The sequence below is a fragment of the Alligator sinensis genome, unplaced genomic scaffold (genome assembly GCF_000455745.1).
Source record: "Alligator sinensis unplaced genomic scaffold, ASM45574v1 scaffold1555_1, whole genome shotgun sequence".
Taxonomy (NCBI): domain Eukaryota; kingdom Metazoa; phylum Chordata; order Crocodylia; family Alligatoridae; genus Alligator; species Alligator sinensis.
This window is the reverse complement of record NW_005843406.1, coordinates 96073-112638: the sequence shown is the minus strand read 5'-3', so window position 1 is coordinate 112638 and position 16566 is coordinate 96073. Positions and strand designations below refer to the sequence as shown.

General features: G+C 56.1%; 1 protein-coding gene across 5 annotated transcripts in view; it reads right to left on the bottom strand.

The window, feature by feature from the left end:
* The window catches only part of KCNH4 (potassium voltage-gated channel subfamily H member 4), a 49042-nt gene that overhangs the window by 641 nt on the left and 31835 nt on the right, over positions 1-16566 (bottom strand). For 2 of the 5 annotated variants that reach the window (XR_003092318.1, XR_003092320.1), the window contains 9 exons: positions 15964-16163; positions 14135-14384; positions 13452-13666; positions 11418-11456; positions 10517-10884; positions 8832-8938; positions 8048-8115; positions 5253-6519; positions 2739-3901 (listed from right to left, as the gene is read on the bottom strand). Coding sequence is in view for 1 of the 5 variants with exons in the window: in XM_025195102.1 (XP_025050887.1) it covers positions 5941-6519; positions 8048-8115; positions 8832-8938; positions 10517-10884; positions 11418-11456; positions 13452-13666; positions 14135-14384; positions 15964-16163 (1826 nt within the window). In the remaining 4 variants the exon portion in view is untranslated. Of the gene's footprint in view, positions 1-2738; positions 3902-4077; positions 6520-8047; positions 8116-8831; positions 8939-10516; positions 10885-11417; positions 11457-13451; positions 13667-14134; positions 14385-15963; positions 16164-16566 lie in introns of those variants that run through there. The other 3 variants (XR_003092319.1, XM_025195102.1, XR_003092321.1) reach the window with 3 other exon arrangements.

Below are 16566 nucleotides of genomic sequence, written 5' to 3'. Positions count from 1 at the left end.
TGGGAGCAGGACTTGGGAGGAATCCCTGTGAGATCAGAGCCAGAAGGGCCTGGTTCTGCACTGGCAATGGGATGGCCAGGACCCTGGGGCAGATAGAGAGCACCAGCTCCCCCTGCCCTTCTTCCAGTGCCTCCGTCCTGGCTCAGGGCTCTGTTGCTTCCAGGGCTCCACAGTGTGAGAGAAAAAACTGGGCACTGCCACCCTGCCCAGATCTTTCATGGGCGTAGCCCCACGGACAGGTGCTGTGACCCCCAAAACCTGTCCTGGGAACTCCCCCTCCACAGGCAAAACAACAGAGTGGAACGAGGACACTGCCTACAACAAGGAGCCATACCCTGTTGCCTGGTTTCCTAGATGAACAGTTCCACTCCATGCCCAGCCAGGCCTGCCTGGCACAGCCTGCAGGGCCTAGGAGGACCATGCTCAGTGACCCATCTCTTGAGAGCAGGGACAAGCCTCCTTGCATAGGCCACCTGCAGGATTCTGATGTGCTGGGGGCTGGTAATGGAGCTATCCTGCATACCCTGCGCTGCCCTGGTCCACAAGGGGCCTAGTCAGTGCTAGCTGTGCTGGGGTTTTGTCAGGTGGACATCAGGCTCACTGAGAACTGGCCCGAGACCCTGTCAAAATCATCGCATCTAAAGGGGCCAAGTTAGCGGTTGACCCCAGCTTCACAAAACCCTCCCTGCCCAACAAGGCAACTAGGGCTGCAGCTGGCTCCCCTGGCCTGGCCCTGCCCCCTCTTCTGTGGAAAGTGATGGGAGTGTGATCCGTGGCTTCATAGGGTAGAGGAGAAAAACTCCCACCAGGAAGTATTCTTTAAAAAACAACAACCACCCCCCCCAGCTTTGGAAAACTAGTATCAAAAGTCCTTAAAAAATCCCTGCCTATTGCAACAGTGAGAACAGCAGGGTTTAGCCAGAGGACGGGGAGGTGGGAGTGTTGGCAGAGGGATCTGCCTGCCAAGACTGCAACAGCAACTTTGTAAGACCAGGAAGAATGGATCAGTACGTGGGCATGAGGGGCAGGGGGCAAACAAGCCACTCTAGTTGTCCCTGACCCACCAGGCACTCCTACAGCCTTTTAGGAGCTTGGGTTGTGGACCCAGCCATGGCAGGCACTGAGCTGGAGCTACACCTATGCAACAAGATATAGCTAGGCTGACCTGATACCTCAGCCCTGTGCTGATTGATGTCTTTCACCTGAGCCTGGGGTTGCTGGCAGGAAGAGCAACCTGGAGGGGGCAGTCACGGTGAGGGAGGCTACAGAGGGGCCTGATTCAGCCCCATGCTCAGCTGCCAGGATCCTGCCTTCTGCCTCAACTAGAGCAGCATTTCTCAACCCATGGGTCACAACCATATATGAAAGGGTTATGAACAAACTTTAAAAATGGATTCTCCTTTAAAGGAAAAAAACATGGGAAGTTGTGGCTTTTCCTTTGCAGACTGGCAGAGTTGTAGCCTGCAACGGGGTTCCTTGGGGCCCCCCATACCTCCCACCCCACACACTGAGGGGCTGGGGAGCAATGGGTTGGAAGTGAGGGGCACTGGGTCTAACCTGGCCATTGATGTTTACAAATGGGTTCTAGTACAAAAAGGGTTAAGAACCATTGAGCTAGAGGCATCGCTGCCTTCCACCCCTTTTCTCTCCCTACGGAGCTAGACAGAGGCTGGTGTCCAACCTGGCCTGAAATCACCCCATTAACATCAGGACTTCATCAATGATTTAGGCCCCACATGAGGGTTGGTCACATGCCACTAGGCATTTCTCTCCCCATTCTCACATTTTTTTCAAATGTGATTTTGCTGAGCAATGAGTCCTTCCCTCCGCCATCCCTGGAGCTGGACTTGACCTGTGATCCAGGCAGCCCCCCACCCCTCAGTGATAAGCAAGAGGAGATGGAGATAATGGAGGCCTGTGGTGAGGTCAGGTGTGACCCCATCCACACATTCACCTAAATGCCCAGGTGCCACAATCCAGTTGCAACAGTCCAGATGCATTTAAATACATTTGCAAGGCTAAGGGCTAACCAAAGGACTGATGGCATGCACTATCATGCAGCAGGGAGACAGACTCATTCAAGGGTGCTGCATTTGGGCAGTAGTAACCAGCAGCACACTTAGAAGATGGGAAACTCCCTTCTTGAGAGCACGGAGGCAGAAAGGGATCTTGGAGTCATCATTGACTCCAAGATGAACATGGGCCGACAATGCGAGGTCACGGTCGGCAGGGCTAACCAGACCCTATCGTGCATCCACAGGTGCATCTCAAGTAGGGCCAAGGAGGTGATCCTCCCCCTCTATGCGGCACTGGTCAGGCCACAGCTGGAGTACTGTGTCCAGTTCTGGGCACCCCACTTCAAGAGGGATGTGGACAACATTGAGACGGTCCAGAGGAGGGCCACCCGCATGATCCGGGGACAGCAGGGCAGACCCTACAATGAGAGGCTACGGGACCTGAACCTGTTCAGCCTTCACAAGAGAAGGCTGAGGGGGGACCTGGTGACCATCTATAAACTCACTAGGGGGGACCAGAAGGGTTTGGGGGAGACCTTGTTTCCCCAAGCGCCCCCCGGGATAACAAGGAATAATGGCCACAAGTTGTTGGAGAGTAGGTTTAGATTGGACATCCGTAAGAACTACTTCACAGTTAGGGCGGCTAGGATCTGGAACCAACTTCCAAGGGAAGTGGTGCTGGCTCCTACCCTGGGGTTCTTTAAGAAGCAGCTCGATGCCTACCTGGCTGGGGTTGTTTGAGCCCAGTTTTCCTCTTGCCCAGGCAGGGGGTCGGACTTGAAGATCTACAAGGTCCCTTCCGACCCTACTTCTTTCTATGAATACAATAAACTATGAATACTATGACAAATGGCCAACACAGGTGCAGGACTGGGAGAGCTGGGGACAGGAGGAGTCGTAACCCTCTCTTTGCCAAGTCATCTAAATCAGCATGGGCAGCAACTGCTTTTCTCAGGCTATATCCATGCATTAGAACAGCCGTCCTCTCAACCAGCACTAGCAGAGCAGCATGCATTTCCTGCCAGCAGCCAAAGGCATTCAAGCAGATGTATTTGGTTTACTGTGATTCACTTGCCCCTGCCTCTTTGTGCTCCAGGGTACATACAGGTACCCTGGACCCTGCTTTCACCTGTCCATTCAGGTGCAGGGGCTGCATTAAGGAACCATCCCCCTCTCCCCTCCACTGCTGCAGGTCTACTCAGCTCCTACATATGGGGCTGGACCCCTCCCATCTGGTCAACCAATGCCAGGAACCATAGAGCTCCTTGTGCCAAAAAACAGTAGTCAGGGGCTGCACTCAGAGACAGAGGCTCTGGGAGCTGCTTCCCACTGAGGTCACAGTCACCTGTGAATGGGCCCATGGTACCTTGAGGAATCTGCTCTGCCTTCCCGTACCCACAGATCTGCAGCTGTCACTGGTGAGTGCAAGGAGATGGGCAACCCAGAACTGGACTCAGCCAGCTCCTGCATTCACAGGGGACCTCTCTCTTGGGAAGCCCACTTATGCAGGCTGTGCTGAACCCTGCATGCCCCCACGCAATACTGCCCCACCCCCCACACTTAGATCAGATCAACTCCTTTCCTCCTGCCACTGCAGGGACACTGGGCCCAGCTCTTACCTCACCTGAACCCATGAAAATCAGATGTAACTTCAGTGACGTCTGTGGGGATGAAATCAGGCGTGTTGGTTACCAGGGAGAGAAATGGGTGCTGCTGGACCCAGAGCTGCTCAGCCAGCATTAGGAGTTGATCAGCTAGCACCAACCAGTGAACACAGCTGGGTTGCAGAGGCAGAGCAAGCTCTGGCCTGACTGCCTTCCAACCCTTGGTCCCTCACTTGAGTTACAACCAGGGTTTGAATTACACTTTGACTCTTGGGGGGGTGTCTGCAAAAAAAATTAAACCGGTTCGTTGATTAACAAGCCCACCAAAGTAAAAAAGCAATCTGATCAAGACCCCCCAAGTTATGATTTTCAAATCTTACAGGGGAGCTCTTGTCTCTTATGGGTGGGCTCAGCCCCCCCCCCCCCCCCCCCCCCCAAATGCCCCCTTGATTCACACCCTGGTCACAACCAGAAGTTCTGGGGCATTAGGGCTGAGAGTCAAGTGTGGGGCTTGAAGCAGCCTTGTCCCCATTTCCCAGGGACTGCTATTTCAATGCAGGACCTGACTAGCTGCATTTGCTACCCTACTGCACCTGCAAGCCAGCCTTGAGGAACCAGTGCAGCAGAAACCAAGTCTGCCCCTGTGGGGGGCAGCTCTGGGCTGGGTAATATCCTCCTCATGGCCTTGACAGCTGAAGGCCCAGGTCAAGTCCCTTTGCAGGTGCTAGCAAACCTGGCTGCACTGCAGGAGCATTGGGCAGTAGAGCATTCTAGTTCAAGAGGGTTGCAGGCTCAGAGTTGGCAGAACAGGAAGGGGGTTTCTAAGTGTGGGTGAACTGAGAGAGGTCAGGAGGGGGAAGATGCTCGTGCCCAGCAAGCCTGCAGCCTCCCTCTCTGTATCCAGAGGGGAGACCCCTCCCTGGGCACAAGGAACTGCAGCCAGCCACAACAGAAGTGGGCACCCCTTCCAGGCACTTCAGACTCAGAGGGAGATGCACTTGCTTGTGTCAGCACTGAATTGGGTCATTTCTGTACAAGCTGGGAGATGCTGGGTCCCAGCATGCACTGCTCTACTGCGATAAGGACACTCAGAGCTACACACATTGTCATGGATGACACCCCTCCACCAGGAGCTTGAGCTTCTACAGCTCATGCTGAAAGAGGATGTCATCTTTAGTCAGGAGCTGCAGCAGCAGGGTCAAGAACAAAGCAGGGCATGGACTACAGACCACATAGGGCAGGGTAGGGAGAGTTACCACTGCCCACTGGGACACGTAGTCTCCATCCAGGAGCCACTGATGTGGACTGAGGTTAAGGGTTCTGCAGCAGCCTGCAGGGCTAGCTGCAGGTATAGGTCTAACCTCCAGGGCCCCATAGGGAAGCTTACACATGCCCTGAACATGCAGGCCCTGAAGAAGCTAATCCCAAGAGTCACATATGCTGGTCATACCCATATTTCAGCTCCTGAAACCCGAGCCTGATAACCAAACCAAGCAGGACAGATGCAAGGGAGAGGGGAAGATTCCAGGATGAGTGCTAGGAGGATGAGGACCCAGGCTTGCTGAAAAAACAGACCCCAGTGCAACTGCAGGGATTTCAGCAGAGTCCAACAGAGCACAGTCAGAGAACATACCTGAAACATTGCTTTCCCAGCATCACTGCCCTCTGTCAGCATCACTCAGGTCCTAAGCAGGCTGCTTCCTCTGCAAACAGTGCCAGAACCCTTTGCTGCCGGCACCTGTGGGGCCGTCAGCGCAGGGTGAGAGGAGTTCATCCTGTTTAATTAACAGAGCTACATTCTCTAGTGTGGCGTCAAACCTCGCAGAGCTGGCCACTGCGTGGAGGGTGAGTGGGGAGCAGACATCTCAGGCTCCAAAGCCAGGAGAGCAGGGAGGTGCCTGGCCATGCAGATGACCCAGGGTGGTCCTGGGGAACCAGGCTTGTGCTTAGATCCTTGGAGGAGTTCTAAGGCTCTGGAATAAATTCCTCTTCCCAAAGGTAAAAAAAAAAAAGCCATCTAATAGAAAACTAGTCTGCTCAGCAAAGGAGGGGCTGAGACCAGGTTACTGGAGTTGGAAGCTACCCGGGAAGCCAGGCTGAGTGCAGGCTGGGAGGGTTCTCCCTTCCCCTACCCAACTCTTGCAGTGAAATCTGCAAATATGAGGAAAACCCGCCATTTGCAAACCAATGGTGTCGGTCATCAGCCACCGGCTGGGCCCAGCCTCCTTCCATCCATCGCAGTCTCCATGGCAACAACGGAGGCCAGTGATGGAGGGCACCCACGGTGGGTTGCAGCAGCAGGACTTGGGGGGGCCGTGGTGTCAGTGGAAGCTTTCCGAGCTGGACCTGAGGTGGAAGTACGAGGGTGGGTGACTCTGAGCCGAGCAGCAGGGGAAGGCCTGGATGGATCCAGAGGAAGGTGCGGTGAGGGAGCACAGCGTTGGAGAGCCCAGCTGCAATGGGACACAGGTGGGCAACTGGGCACGCTGCACTTCTGTCTGTGAGAAGCAGGCCCTCTCTGTGTCCGACAATGGGAGTGGGGGGTGGTAAGAGGGGCTGCAGGGGACATGGGGTAAGTCTCTCTGAGCAGGGGACCCCTCGCCCTGTGGGCTAGTGTCTTGGGGGCTCCTGAAGCTGGGGAGCTTGGCAGAGGCGGTGTTGGGAGAAGCTCCCCCGCTTGCAGGTGATAGCGGCACCATGATGGACACATGAGCCAAAGGTGGAACAGGTGACTGCTCGCTTCCACCACTGGGGTCCGGAGAGGAGAGGCTGTGGAGGCTGTAAGGGCAGGCCAGGGTGGGGCCGCACAGCGGCTGGGCGCCCAGCTGGGTCTGCAGGAGGTGCATCATGTGTTGCAGCTCTCGGCTGAGGTGGGACACTTCCCGGTTGAGGTTACTGATCTGGAAAGGGAGAAGGGGGACAGACTGTGAGGAGCAGTGGGACAAGCCCTGAGCACCAAGTGCCACTGTTCCTCCTGCACTCTATGCCCATCCCCTGCCCCTGCTCCCCCACTGCCTCTGCCCCCATATCAGATCAACCACCTGCATGACCCACACCCCTTGGCTGGCTACAGCCTGGCTTCCAAAGCAGCAAAGGATTCTGGGATAGAGATGTTGGTTTGGATTGGGACTGATCCAGACTGCAGCTAGAGAAAAGTGGGTCAGGATGGGCTGTGTTGCTGTAGTGCCTTCTCTGATAGGACAGCCTGCTCAGTGCATGCCTGTAGCCCAGCCCTGAGCCCAGCCTCTTTTACTGTGCATGCTCACTTATACTCCCTGGTCAGGGTAACTCTGCTGCCATCTCTACCAGATGCAAGAGGTCTGCTATGTTTTCTGACTCTTGCACCCCACTAACCATGCAGCCCTGGCCACAACCTTGTCTGCTGCTGCTGCTGCAGAAAGGAAAGCTGAAGCAGAGGGAGCATGTGGCCTTTAGTTATGGTAGGTCCTATAAAAACATGTGGTGGCCACAGAGGTTTCTTGTCTGTGTCTGTCTGCAAGGGCGGTCGCTTTGACCCACATATTAGCTCTCAGATACTGCTTAATAGCCCAGCTCATTAGTAGTAACTGCAATCAGGCCAGGGTCTCTGGAGAACTGCTGTTTACCATGAAGGCTGGCTGGGGAGGAGGGGAATGCCCAGGAGGCAGGGTCACAGATGCAACAGCTTTGCAATGAGCTGAGGGCGCGTTCACACCTGTAACCCAGACCCACTCCACTGTGAGCTTCCACACATGGCACCCAAGAGCTGAGGCCCTATGACACATGAGGATGCTACGGGAGGAAGACTGGACTGCGAGAGAGTCCCGTCACATGGGGGATCCAGACAGCAAGCTCTCTAGCCAGAATCAGGGTCGGCAAAGGATGTTGCTGAAATCCTTGTGTAAGACCAGCACTGAGCCACCCTGGTGCAGCTTGAACTCGCGGCAGGGCTATGCCTGGACTGTGGATACTGCAAAACCCCCGCTGTCGCTCCCTATGGGCTGCATCTATGGATCTGTCTCAGGATATGGGACACAGGTATGGACCTGCTGGGCACATGCAAGCGTAGCATATCCCAGGCCTAGGCACAGAGCCCAGGGGGAGGCTGAAGCAGAGTCTAGGGAGGAAGAGCTCTGCAAGAGCTGTACTAGCTGCTATGAAAAGAAACCCTGCCAAAACAGGCAGTGCTAATTTTAAGCCCAGGTCACCCGAGTCAGAAGCACAGATGCTGAGTAGCCATGGCTGCACAGTCCAGAGTGGCCTTTGGGCTGGTTCAGGCAGATGCCACATTAGGATCAATCAAGTCTGGCTGGGGCTGCTGTACTTTTCAAATCAGCAATGTTCAAGGAGCCTCTCTCAGGATGGACCCAGCCTTGGGAGCAACACAAGGGAAGACACCATACAACACTTGACATACAAGCCCCCCAGTTGCCAAGTGCCCCTTTGTACCTCTTGGTTCAGTCTCTGGACGTTCTGCTTTATCTCCTCTGCTTCTGCTGCTAAGGCTTGCTCTGTCCCTGCAAGGAAGCCCAAGGAAAATCTTGGAGGAGGACAGAGCATGCTCTGATAGGCCCTCTACAGCTTGCAGCTCACACCGGGGCCCAGCCCCAGCCCTCCCTAGCAATGCCCCATGTCCCAGAATCGGGATGGACTGGTCCCCACTCTGCCCCACCCAACTAGGTCTCACTTGGGGACCAAACCACAATGGTGCAGGTGTGGGGGAGGGGTGTTGCTTTAAGCTGCTGGGCTCTGTCCAAAGCGAGAGCAGAGTGGTGCCAGGAGCTGTTCCCCTGGGATTCCCCCCACCACCATGAGCCAGCCCTGTGCCAGCCCATGCCAACACCATGCCAGCCCCTCCTCCCTGGTGCCTAGGCCAGTTCTGCAAGAGATTTTTCTCAATGCAAATGACTAAGCCTCATGATCCCTGGGGTGGAGGGAGGTGGCCCTGCATTCATGGTACTGCTTCACAGTGACTTGCCCCAGGTCAGTGTGAGTCAGAGCCATGGAGAGAACCCAGGAGTCCCGCCTCCCATGCTTTAACCACACAAACCACCTCCCCTCCAACTCTGGGAATAACTGCTTCCCCAGACCCACAGGAAACATTCACTCTTTTATGTCCAACAATTTCTCCAGAGACAGAGAGCTGTCTAAACCAGCTGGCCCCCGTGGCCTGGAGCCTCTGACCCCAGATCCCAGACAGTGTGGGGGCGTGACGGTGTGGGCACTCAGGTACCTGACAAGGGTGAATCTGTGGTCGAGCTCGGCAGGGGCAGGTCCACATTGAAATGGAAGGCTTGCGTCTCTGATGTCCCACCATCATCTTCAATCCCGTCAACAACTCTAGGGAGGAGGGGAGGCTTGAGCCTAGGCAGCAGGTGAGGACCCCGAGTGAGGCCCCTGACTGGCAAAGCATATCTGAGCACCCTCACCACCTGGCCACGTGGCTACATGGTGGCAGTGGAAATATCTATCACAACAAAGACATCACCCCCTGTGAACTCACTGCTTCACAGGGTCTGTACCTTCCTGCCCAGGTCCTACTGCTCTGTTGCCCCTTGACAGCTGGTATGAAAGGAGCCATCACGTCTCTTCCTTCAGATTGGGGCTGAGCAAATGTTGACGATCTCATCCCTGCTCTTGGCACTACCTGCTGCTTCTTCCCTGATGGCAGCATCACTGGAAATGCTGGGGCTGGATGGGGAAGGAGACTGATCCACACTCTCTTCTCCAGAGCAGGAGCATCCAGCTCGAGGTTTGGTGCCCCAGACATGGGGAAGGGTGCATAGGGGGCCCTGTGTGTACGTGGGCACAAGTGCACTACCCGACTGCCCCAGGAGATGCACTGAGACTTGTTTATCCAGGGCTCTTGCCCCAGCACCTTGAACTGACCCTGTTTCAGCCAAATGCAAGAATGTCCTGGTCTGGGGATAAAGTGAGGCAAGGATCCAGGCTCTAGTGGGGGAACAGCAGAGGAGGGTTGTGGGGCCCTGCTCAGCTCCATGATGTACTGATGCTTACCAGCACCTCTAACCCTGCTTTGCCTCTCCTGCCTTGGCACCTGCCTGCCACAGCTGCCCAAGTGCCCCTGGGCCCAAGCACTCTCTGATCTTCTCAAGTCAATACAGCACCTCCTGAGAGCCTGCAGCAAGGACACACAGGCAGGGGCAGAGCTATGGGATTGTGGCCTCCCTGCTTGGCAGCTGGCAAGTAGCTGGGCAAGGGTCAGAGTCAGAACCTCAGCAGTATTTCTGCTGCTGAGGTATGAAGTCTGGAGACATCCAAGCTCTCTGGCTGCTGGCCTCCCCACATAGACATGAGATAAGCACCCACATACATTTGGCCCGGGGGGGGGGGCAAAGTACGACCCGCCCCCTGTGTGCGGGGGGGGGGGGGGGGGGGGGCAGGTAGTCAAGTCCCTGTGAATCCAGTGAGCCTGGCTCTGGGGACACAGCTGATCCCAATCACTCTTCTGAGCTGACCCCACATTCTAGGGCTGCAATTTTCCAATCACAGGCACACAGATGACAGGTGAAATGCACATGACCCCATGGGGAGAGCAGCATGCCCAGTTTGGCAAGCAAATGGTGCAAAAGATAGATTATTCCAGGCAGAAGCAGGGATCAAAGATACACCAGCTGGGTAAGGGACAGTGACAATGCAGGCCACTTGCATACAAGCAGTTCCAGCCTCTCCAGCACAAGCAAACATGCAGGTAGACTCAAGCATGAAAATGAGGTCACCCCTGCAGACATGCACGCACACGTGTGTGTGTTCCAATATGCATCTCAGAGCATAGACATGTGCACATGCCACTACATACAAAAGCATATGACAGCATGCTCCTTAGTCTGTCTTGAGGCCAGTCATGTGGCTGCAGCCCTCACAGACCATAGCCCTTCCATCACCTCCCACCTTTACCTGGGGCTGAGGTCCGGGGGGCCATAGGTGTTCAGGGAGGGGATCAGCAGCTTGGCTGGCTTCCGGCCATTGCTGCTCTCACTCTCTGAGGGCCGGTTGCCTCTCCGGCACTGCGGGGAGGGGCTCCTGCCCCTGGTACAGTGGGCAGGGGAGCGGCAGGTACGCCGCAGAGCTGAGAACTGCCGCAGGTCGTCACCTAGCAGGCTGCTGAGGGATCCACGGCGCACGGGACTATTAAGGTTGGGCAGCAGCAGCTTCCGGCGCGTGATGGTGGCTGGTGAGGGGTGGAAGAAGTCATCGGGCTCCTCTTCGTCCTCGTGGATGGATGGAAGGGGCTTCTCAGGGGTGTTCCCACTCTCTGAGCGAGGCTGCAGGGACAGGAAGGGAGCCAAATGTCGTGGTAGGTGCAAAGAAAAGAAACTGAGATCCAGGGATAGCAAGGCAGGACACCTTCAGCCTGGCACTGGCTTAGGCCCTCCAGAGGGCTGCTAGATCTCACCCTAGTGACAAGCACCCTGGGGGTTGTGGTTTCTTTCTAGGGCAGGACAGTCTCTCAGGGACACCTTTATCTCAGCTTGGCCCAGTTCAACCAGGAAGCAACCTGATCTACTGCTCCAAAGAGCTTTGCATAGAGTGAGGCCCTGTCAGTACAGGAGGGCAAGGCAGCCCCTATGCACTTAGCCCTGGCTCCAGACAGCAGCACTGAAGCCTAGGGACAGTTTCTGGATATCAGAACAACCTCTGCACACCTGGGGGATCTGCATGCATGTATGCAGGGGTCACTTCTCCTGGTTCACTTGTGTTCCAAAAAGCCCTTGCCACCCACTGGGATGCCCAAGCTACAAACCTGAGACAGCCTGGGGCAGCCCCCCTCCCTGCACACAGCACAGACCCCAATTACCTGGGACAGCCGAGGGGATCTGGAGTATCGGAGGAGCCCCTGTAGAGAAAGCAGAAGGCAAAGGCTAGCTAGCCACACCTGGCACCCTCCAGCGCACCAGCACCCAGGGTCCGTGCCTGTGGCCAAAAGCCACCAGGCAAATCCTCACGAGGACACTGAGCAACCATCCACACAAGGTGTCGGGGACCCTCCTGCTTTCAGGAGAGAATTTTCCTCACCAGCAGCCTGGGGTACATTACAGAGTTACGTGGGTGGAGTAGAGCTCCCATTCTCCTACAGCTGTAGGGTTGGGGGAACGAGGGGAGGGGGCTCTGAGGACATTTCCTCTGCAACTTCGGTCAGGTTCTACCCTCCAAGATACACAAAATGAGTTACCCCTTATTCCTCCTTTTCTCCTATTTTTATTATGAGCAGGACCTCAATGCTGCGTGCTCCAGCCCAGAACCTGCTTCTGGGTCACGGTCAAAGCAGGAAAGAAGCTATTTTCTCGTCCTAGTTTAGCTCCCACTGAGACATCACTGTGATCACTTGTAAAGATAGACCCCACCATGGGCCAGACTCTCAGGAGCAGCAGGTGCTTCCAAAGCAGATCCCAGCTCTGCTGGGCCAGCAGGCTAGCTGCTGAACTCTCAGCTCCACCCCATCCCAATCCTGCTGCCCTCTCTTTGCTTTAGCTCTGTAGCCCATTAATTATACAATGTCAAAAAACAGTTATCAAGGCATGGCCGGCAGTGCCCCAAGAGTAAGGTTTGCCAGTTAACCAGCAGAGGGTGCACACAACCAGGAGTTTTGGTAGGTCCTGCATAAACACTGGGCATTCTTTATATGCATTTACAAATTTCTCTAGGCTAGATATTTTTGAACAAGGAAGTGAGACTCTAGGAGGAAGCTTCTCCAATTAGCTCTAGAAACAGCTCGATCTGTATTCTCCAGCTAGGCACGCTGGGAGCCAGCATGGAAGCACTGTTGTACAAAATCCCCAGCACTTATTTATTTCAGAAGGCACAGAGTAGGCAAACAGAAAGGGGAGGATGAACAACGCACTGCTATTTCTGAAGCAGAACGTTCCCGCCTGATGGCAGGAGTCAGCAGAATGACTAAACTAACCAACCCTTTTCCCCCTCCCCACCGGGTGGGGGAGACATGCCAGGCATGGAGGGCTGGTGCCCAGGCACAGTGCTCTCTTAGGGTGCCCCTGGCAGAAACAGCTCATGCTTCGTCCTCACAACTTAGGGTGCCCCTGGCAGAAACAGCTCATGCTTCCTTCTCACAACTGGGCAGCAGCAGCAGCTGCCCAGCCCCTGCCACCCCCCAAAAACTGTGGACTCGACACTTTCCCCTTTGCTTTTCGCTAAGAAGATTAAATTGGTTAATAATTCAAAGCCTCTTGCCTGCAAGATCCTTGTCCTGCTCCCAGCTAGCTTTGCTGGCAGAGACTCCAGCACTGCTAGCATCTTTGTGATGGATGGATGGTTGAGAGGGAGGAATAATGTCCCGCAGTACAGCGGGAGGGACCTGCACAGGCAAGGGGCAGAGCAGAGCTACTGGGCTGCTGAATTTCCCCATGAGAGCTAGGGGAAATGTGCCTGCTGGGCTGTGATGGGACAGCCACCTGCTGGGTGGCCACATGTGCTACCAATGCCCAGGTACCATGCTGAGTACAGCTGGCACTCCCTACTGCTTCAGTGACTTCATCCACCCACACAGGACAAGTTCATGCCCAAGGAACTTGTGGTACGCAGGCTGGGACAGGGAGCCTGGGCCATCAGGCCAAGGTCACCCTGCAGCTGTTAGATGGTGCAGAGGTGAGACTGGCAACCTGGGATGGGGGGTGAGGTTGAAAAGTCAGTGGCTTGTCTGCAGGCAAGGAGCATGCAGCAGATGCAGGAGGCGGTAAGTTCTGTGCTAGGAGTTTGCAGACATGCAGTAGCTCCCTGTAGACAAGAGCCTTGAGAGCTCACCAGTGTCATGAGTCTCCCACCCTTGTTATGGGGGAGGGGAGGGACAAGAGGGCTGGACAGGGTTTGCACCCACCTCTGCCTCACTGCCCTCCCGCAGGTTGAAGGTCAGGTCCTGCTGGATGTCAGCCATGAACTTGCTGGAGTACTCAGGGTATAGCTCTAGCACCTCAAAAAGGCCACGCAAGCTGATGTACTGAAGGTCACAGTAGGTCAGCGCCTTGACATCCGCGTTGGTTTTGATCACCTGCTCCTTGCTGGGCAGGTCTGCCCCAATCAAGTCCCCTTTCCCTGAGGGAGAAGGGACAGGCTTCCTCAGTCAGGGCCTGGTGATGGAAAGAGCCCTAGGTTGCCCAGAGCCCATACAGCTGAGTTTCCTCATAGCTCCAGGGAACAGCAAGCCCCATTGCTCAGATGGGGAGGGGAAACTGGCCTAGGCTTAGCTGGGAACAGGGCCCAGTGGGTGGGAAACCAGCCACAAAAGACAGAAAAGGACTGATGCAGTGCAGGGTTTGCCTCAGGACCACAGGAGCAAGCTGGCAGCCTGGCATGGGCACAGTTTGCTCTCACCCTGGGGAATCCTGCTTCCTCCACCATTGGGGGGGCAGGCAGAGGAGGGGGAAAGAGAGAAACCCAATTTGCCCCATTTTGGGCACTGCCTCCTCTCTCCAGGGCCTACTGCCACCTGCTGCCTAGTGAGACAAAAGAATGCTCTGGCACACCTATTTCCCTGCCTTTCCACCATGCCATTGGCCTCACCCAGGATGGCCAGCACCATGTTGTCCTTCAGGACCTCGAGGGAGCCAGAGCAGACAAAGTAGTTGGCCTGCAGAGCATCACCCTGGCGTAGCAGGTACTCGCCCGGAGCGCAGAAGGAGGTCTTGATGTGCAGAGAGAGGGCACGCAGGCAGCCTCGGCTGGCTGCCTCGAAGAGTGGTAATTGCAGGATGTCCTTGTTGAGGTGCATGGCGATGTCAGCCCGTAGCTCGTCAGGAAAATCGCGCAGCAGCTGTTGGGAAGGGGAGAAGCTCAGAGCATTGGCAGGGAGACAGCGCGTGCCTGTCCCTGGGCCTCTCACTACCACGGACACTTGAGCCAATGCCCAGGGCACTGGGCAAAGTGGCCTCTCTGTTGCAGGAGATGCCATCACCCAGTATACTGGAGATGCCCAGGAGATACTGACCTCCCCTCATGCGTGCTCCCAGGGACCAGGCACCTCCAGCACAATCAACCAGACAAGGTTCGGGCAGCAGGTCAAGAGTGGCTTTCACGACACTGCATGCCCCGGCCTCCAGTGGTGAGGACCACAGGGCCTGCCTGGTTGGGAAGATGGGGGGAGGGGAGGGGGCAGGAGAAACCCCAGTCTCTCCCATCCTGCCCTTATCTCTGCCTGTGAGCTGGACCCTGGTGCCAGGCAGCCCCTGGTGGGTGCATGAAAGGGTTTTGTGTCTGCAGATAAGGTGGCAACACAAGGGACTCTTGTTTAAAGCAATGGACCTGCTGGTCAAGATTATCCCAGCAATGACACATGCATACACCACCCCCCACATGCACACACAGCGCTTGGCAGCCCCTGGCTTTGCACTGCACTTTGTACTTCTGCTTTAATGCTCCCTGGCTTCCCTCACCAGGCCCCTGCCTCCCTTTTGCAGGCATGGCTGCACCTTCCTGTTCCCCACCCTGCTGGGCCCCTGGGATCAAAGCCTCCCATAGCTCAGTGTTGGAGCAGAGCCCTTGCAGGTGTGGCCCCAGAGCTGCTGGGAGACAGGCTGAGTCATGGGAGAGGCAAAAACTGAGTCCTCCAGGCCCCTGGCCCCATTGGGGGTGGTGGGGGGCTTCTGTGTGTCCCAGCACTGACTCTCCCTTGGCAAACAAGGAGAAACCTCCCCCAGGCAGGTGCCCCACTGCGCAGCTCTCCACCACCTCCTCCCACATTGTAGGTCCAGGAATAGTACCCAGTTGTCCTGGCACTGACCCGTTGCTCTTTGTCACTCTTCCCCACCACCTGCATATGGCCTGAGCTGGTACAGGGACAGGTTTGTGGCTAGCATGGGACAGGGCTGTGAGGGGTGCGGAGGGAGAGAGGGGCACTGGAGAAGCCCACAGGCAGGACTGAGAGGCACCTGTGACTTGAGTGGCAGGGAAGGGCTTAGGGGATTTAGGAGCCTGGGGTTGGGCTTGTGCCTCTGGCTGCAGCCCAAGGCAGAGGCGATCACTGGGATTCACAACTAGGGCCAGCAAAGATAACCCCTCTCCACCCCCTCTTTCCTCAGGCTCTAGGTCCTAATAAGCTGATTTGGGTCCAGTTCAGATGGGCTCTGGATGGAAGCTCATGGGCTCCTGCTGCATGAGGAGGATGGTCCTTGCTGACATAGGCTCCCAGCTTACCTAGGGTGCTTGGCACAGCAGGCAGGGCCCTGCTTTCCCCTCAGAGGGGTAAATCTGGAGAAGAAGACCAGGCGCAGGAGGCTTATGGAGGGTTGTGCCAGAATCTGCCCTGCTGGCTTCATGACACCCTGCTCTGGAGCCCACAGGCAGGAAGCGCAAAGGCAGGGCCTAGCTGGCACAGCCCCAGCAGTACTTCCTACCTCATTGGCATCGATGCCGTTGTTCACTGACCAGGTGGTCTGGAAGTACTCCAGCATCCTCTGCTTCAGCTGCTGTGGGAGGCGATGGACACGGATGAAGTCCTTGAGGTCCTTCATGCGGGTGTGGTAGAGCGAGCGGCGTGAGTACATGCGCTGGATGATGGCTGTGACATTGCCAAACACCACAGCATGCATCAGCGCTGTGGAGAACAGGCAGGGGCAAGCGTCAATTCCACAGGCACGCGTTCTCCTAGCCGCACACCAAGGGACAGGGGCCCAGGGACCTGGGGGTGGGGCTGTCCTGCCCAGCTGCTGCTGAGAAAGGTGCAGGACACTCCATGGTGTCAGGATACCTTGTTCCCAGGGAAGATCCCCCCTTACCCTCATCAGCTAGAGGTCAGCTTCCAAGTGGGGCAGGGGCTCTGTCTCCCAGTGACTAACCCAGTTCCCACTGATCCTGATGCCCTGACAGCCAGCAAGTCAAAGATAAGACTATGCCCATCCTGTGGGAACCTGCTCTATGAACCCCACCCCAGCCCCATCACTCCATCTAACACTCTCAGCATGGGGAGAAATGACCCATCCCCCTGCCCCATTCACCCC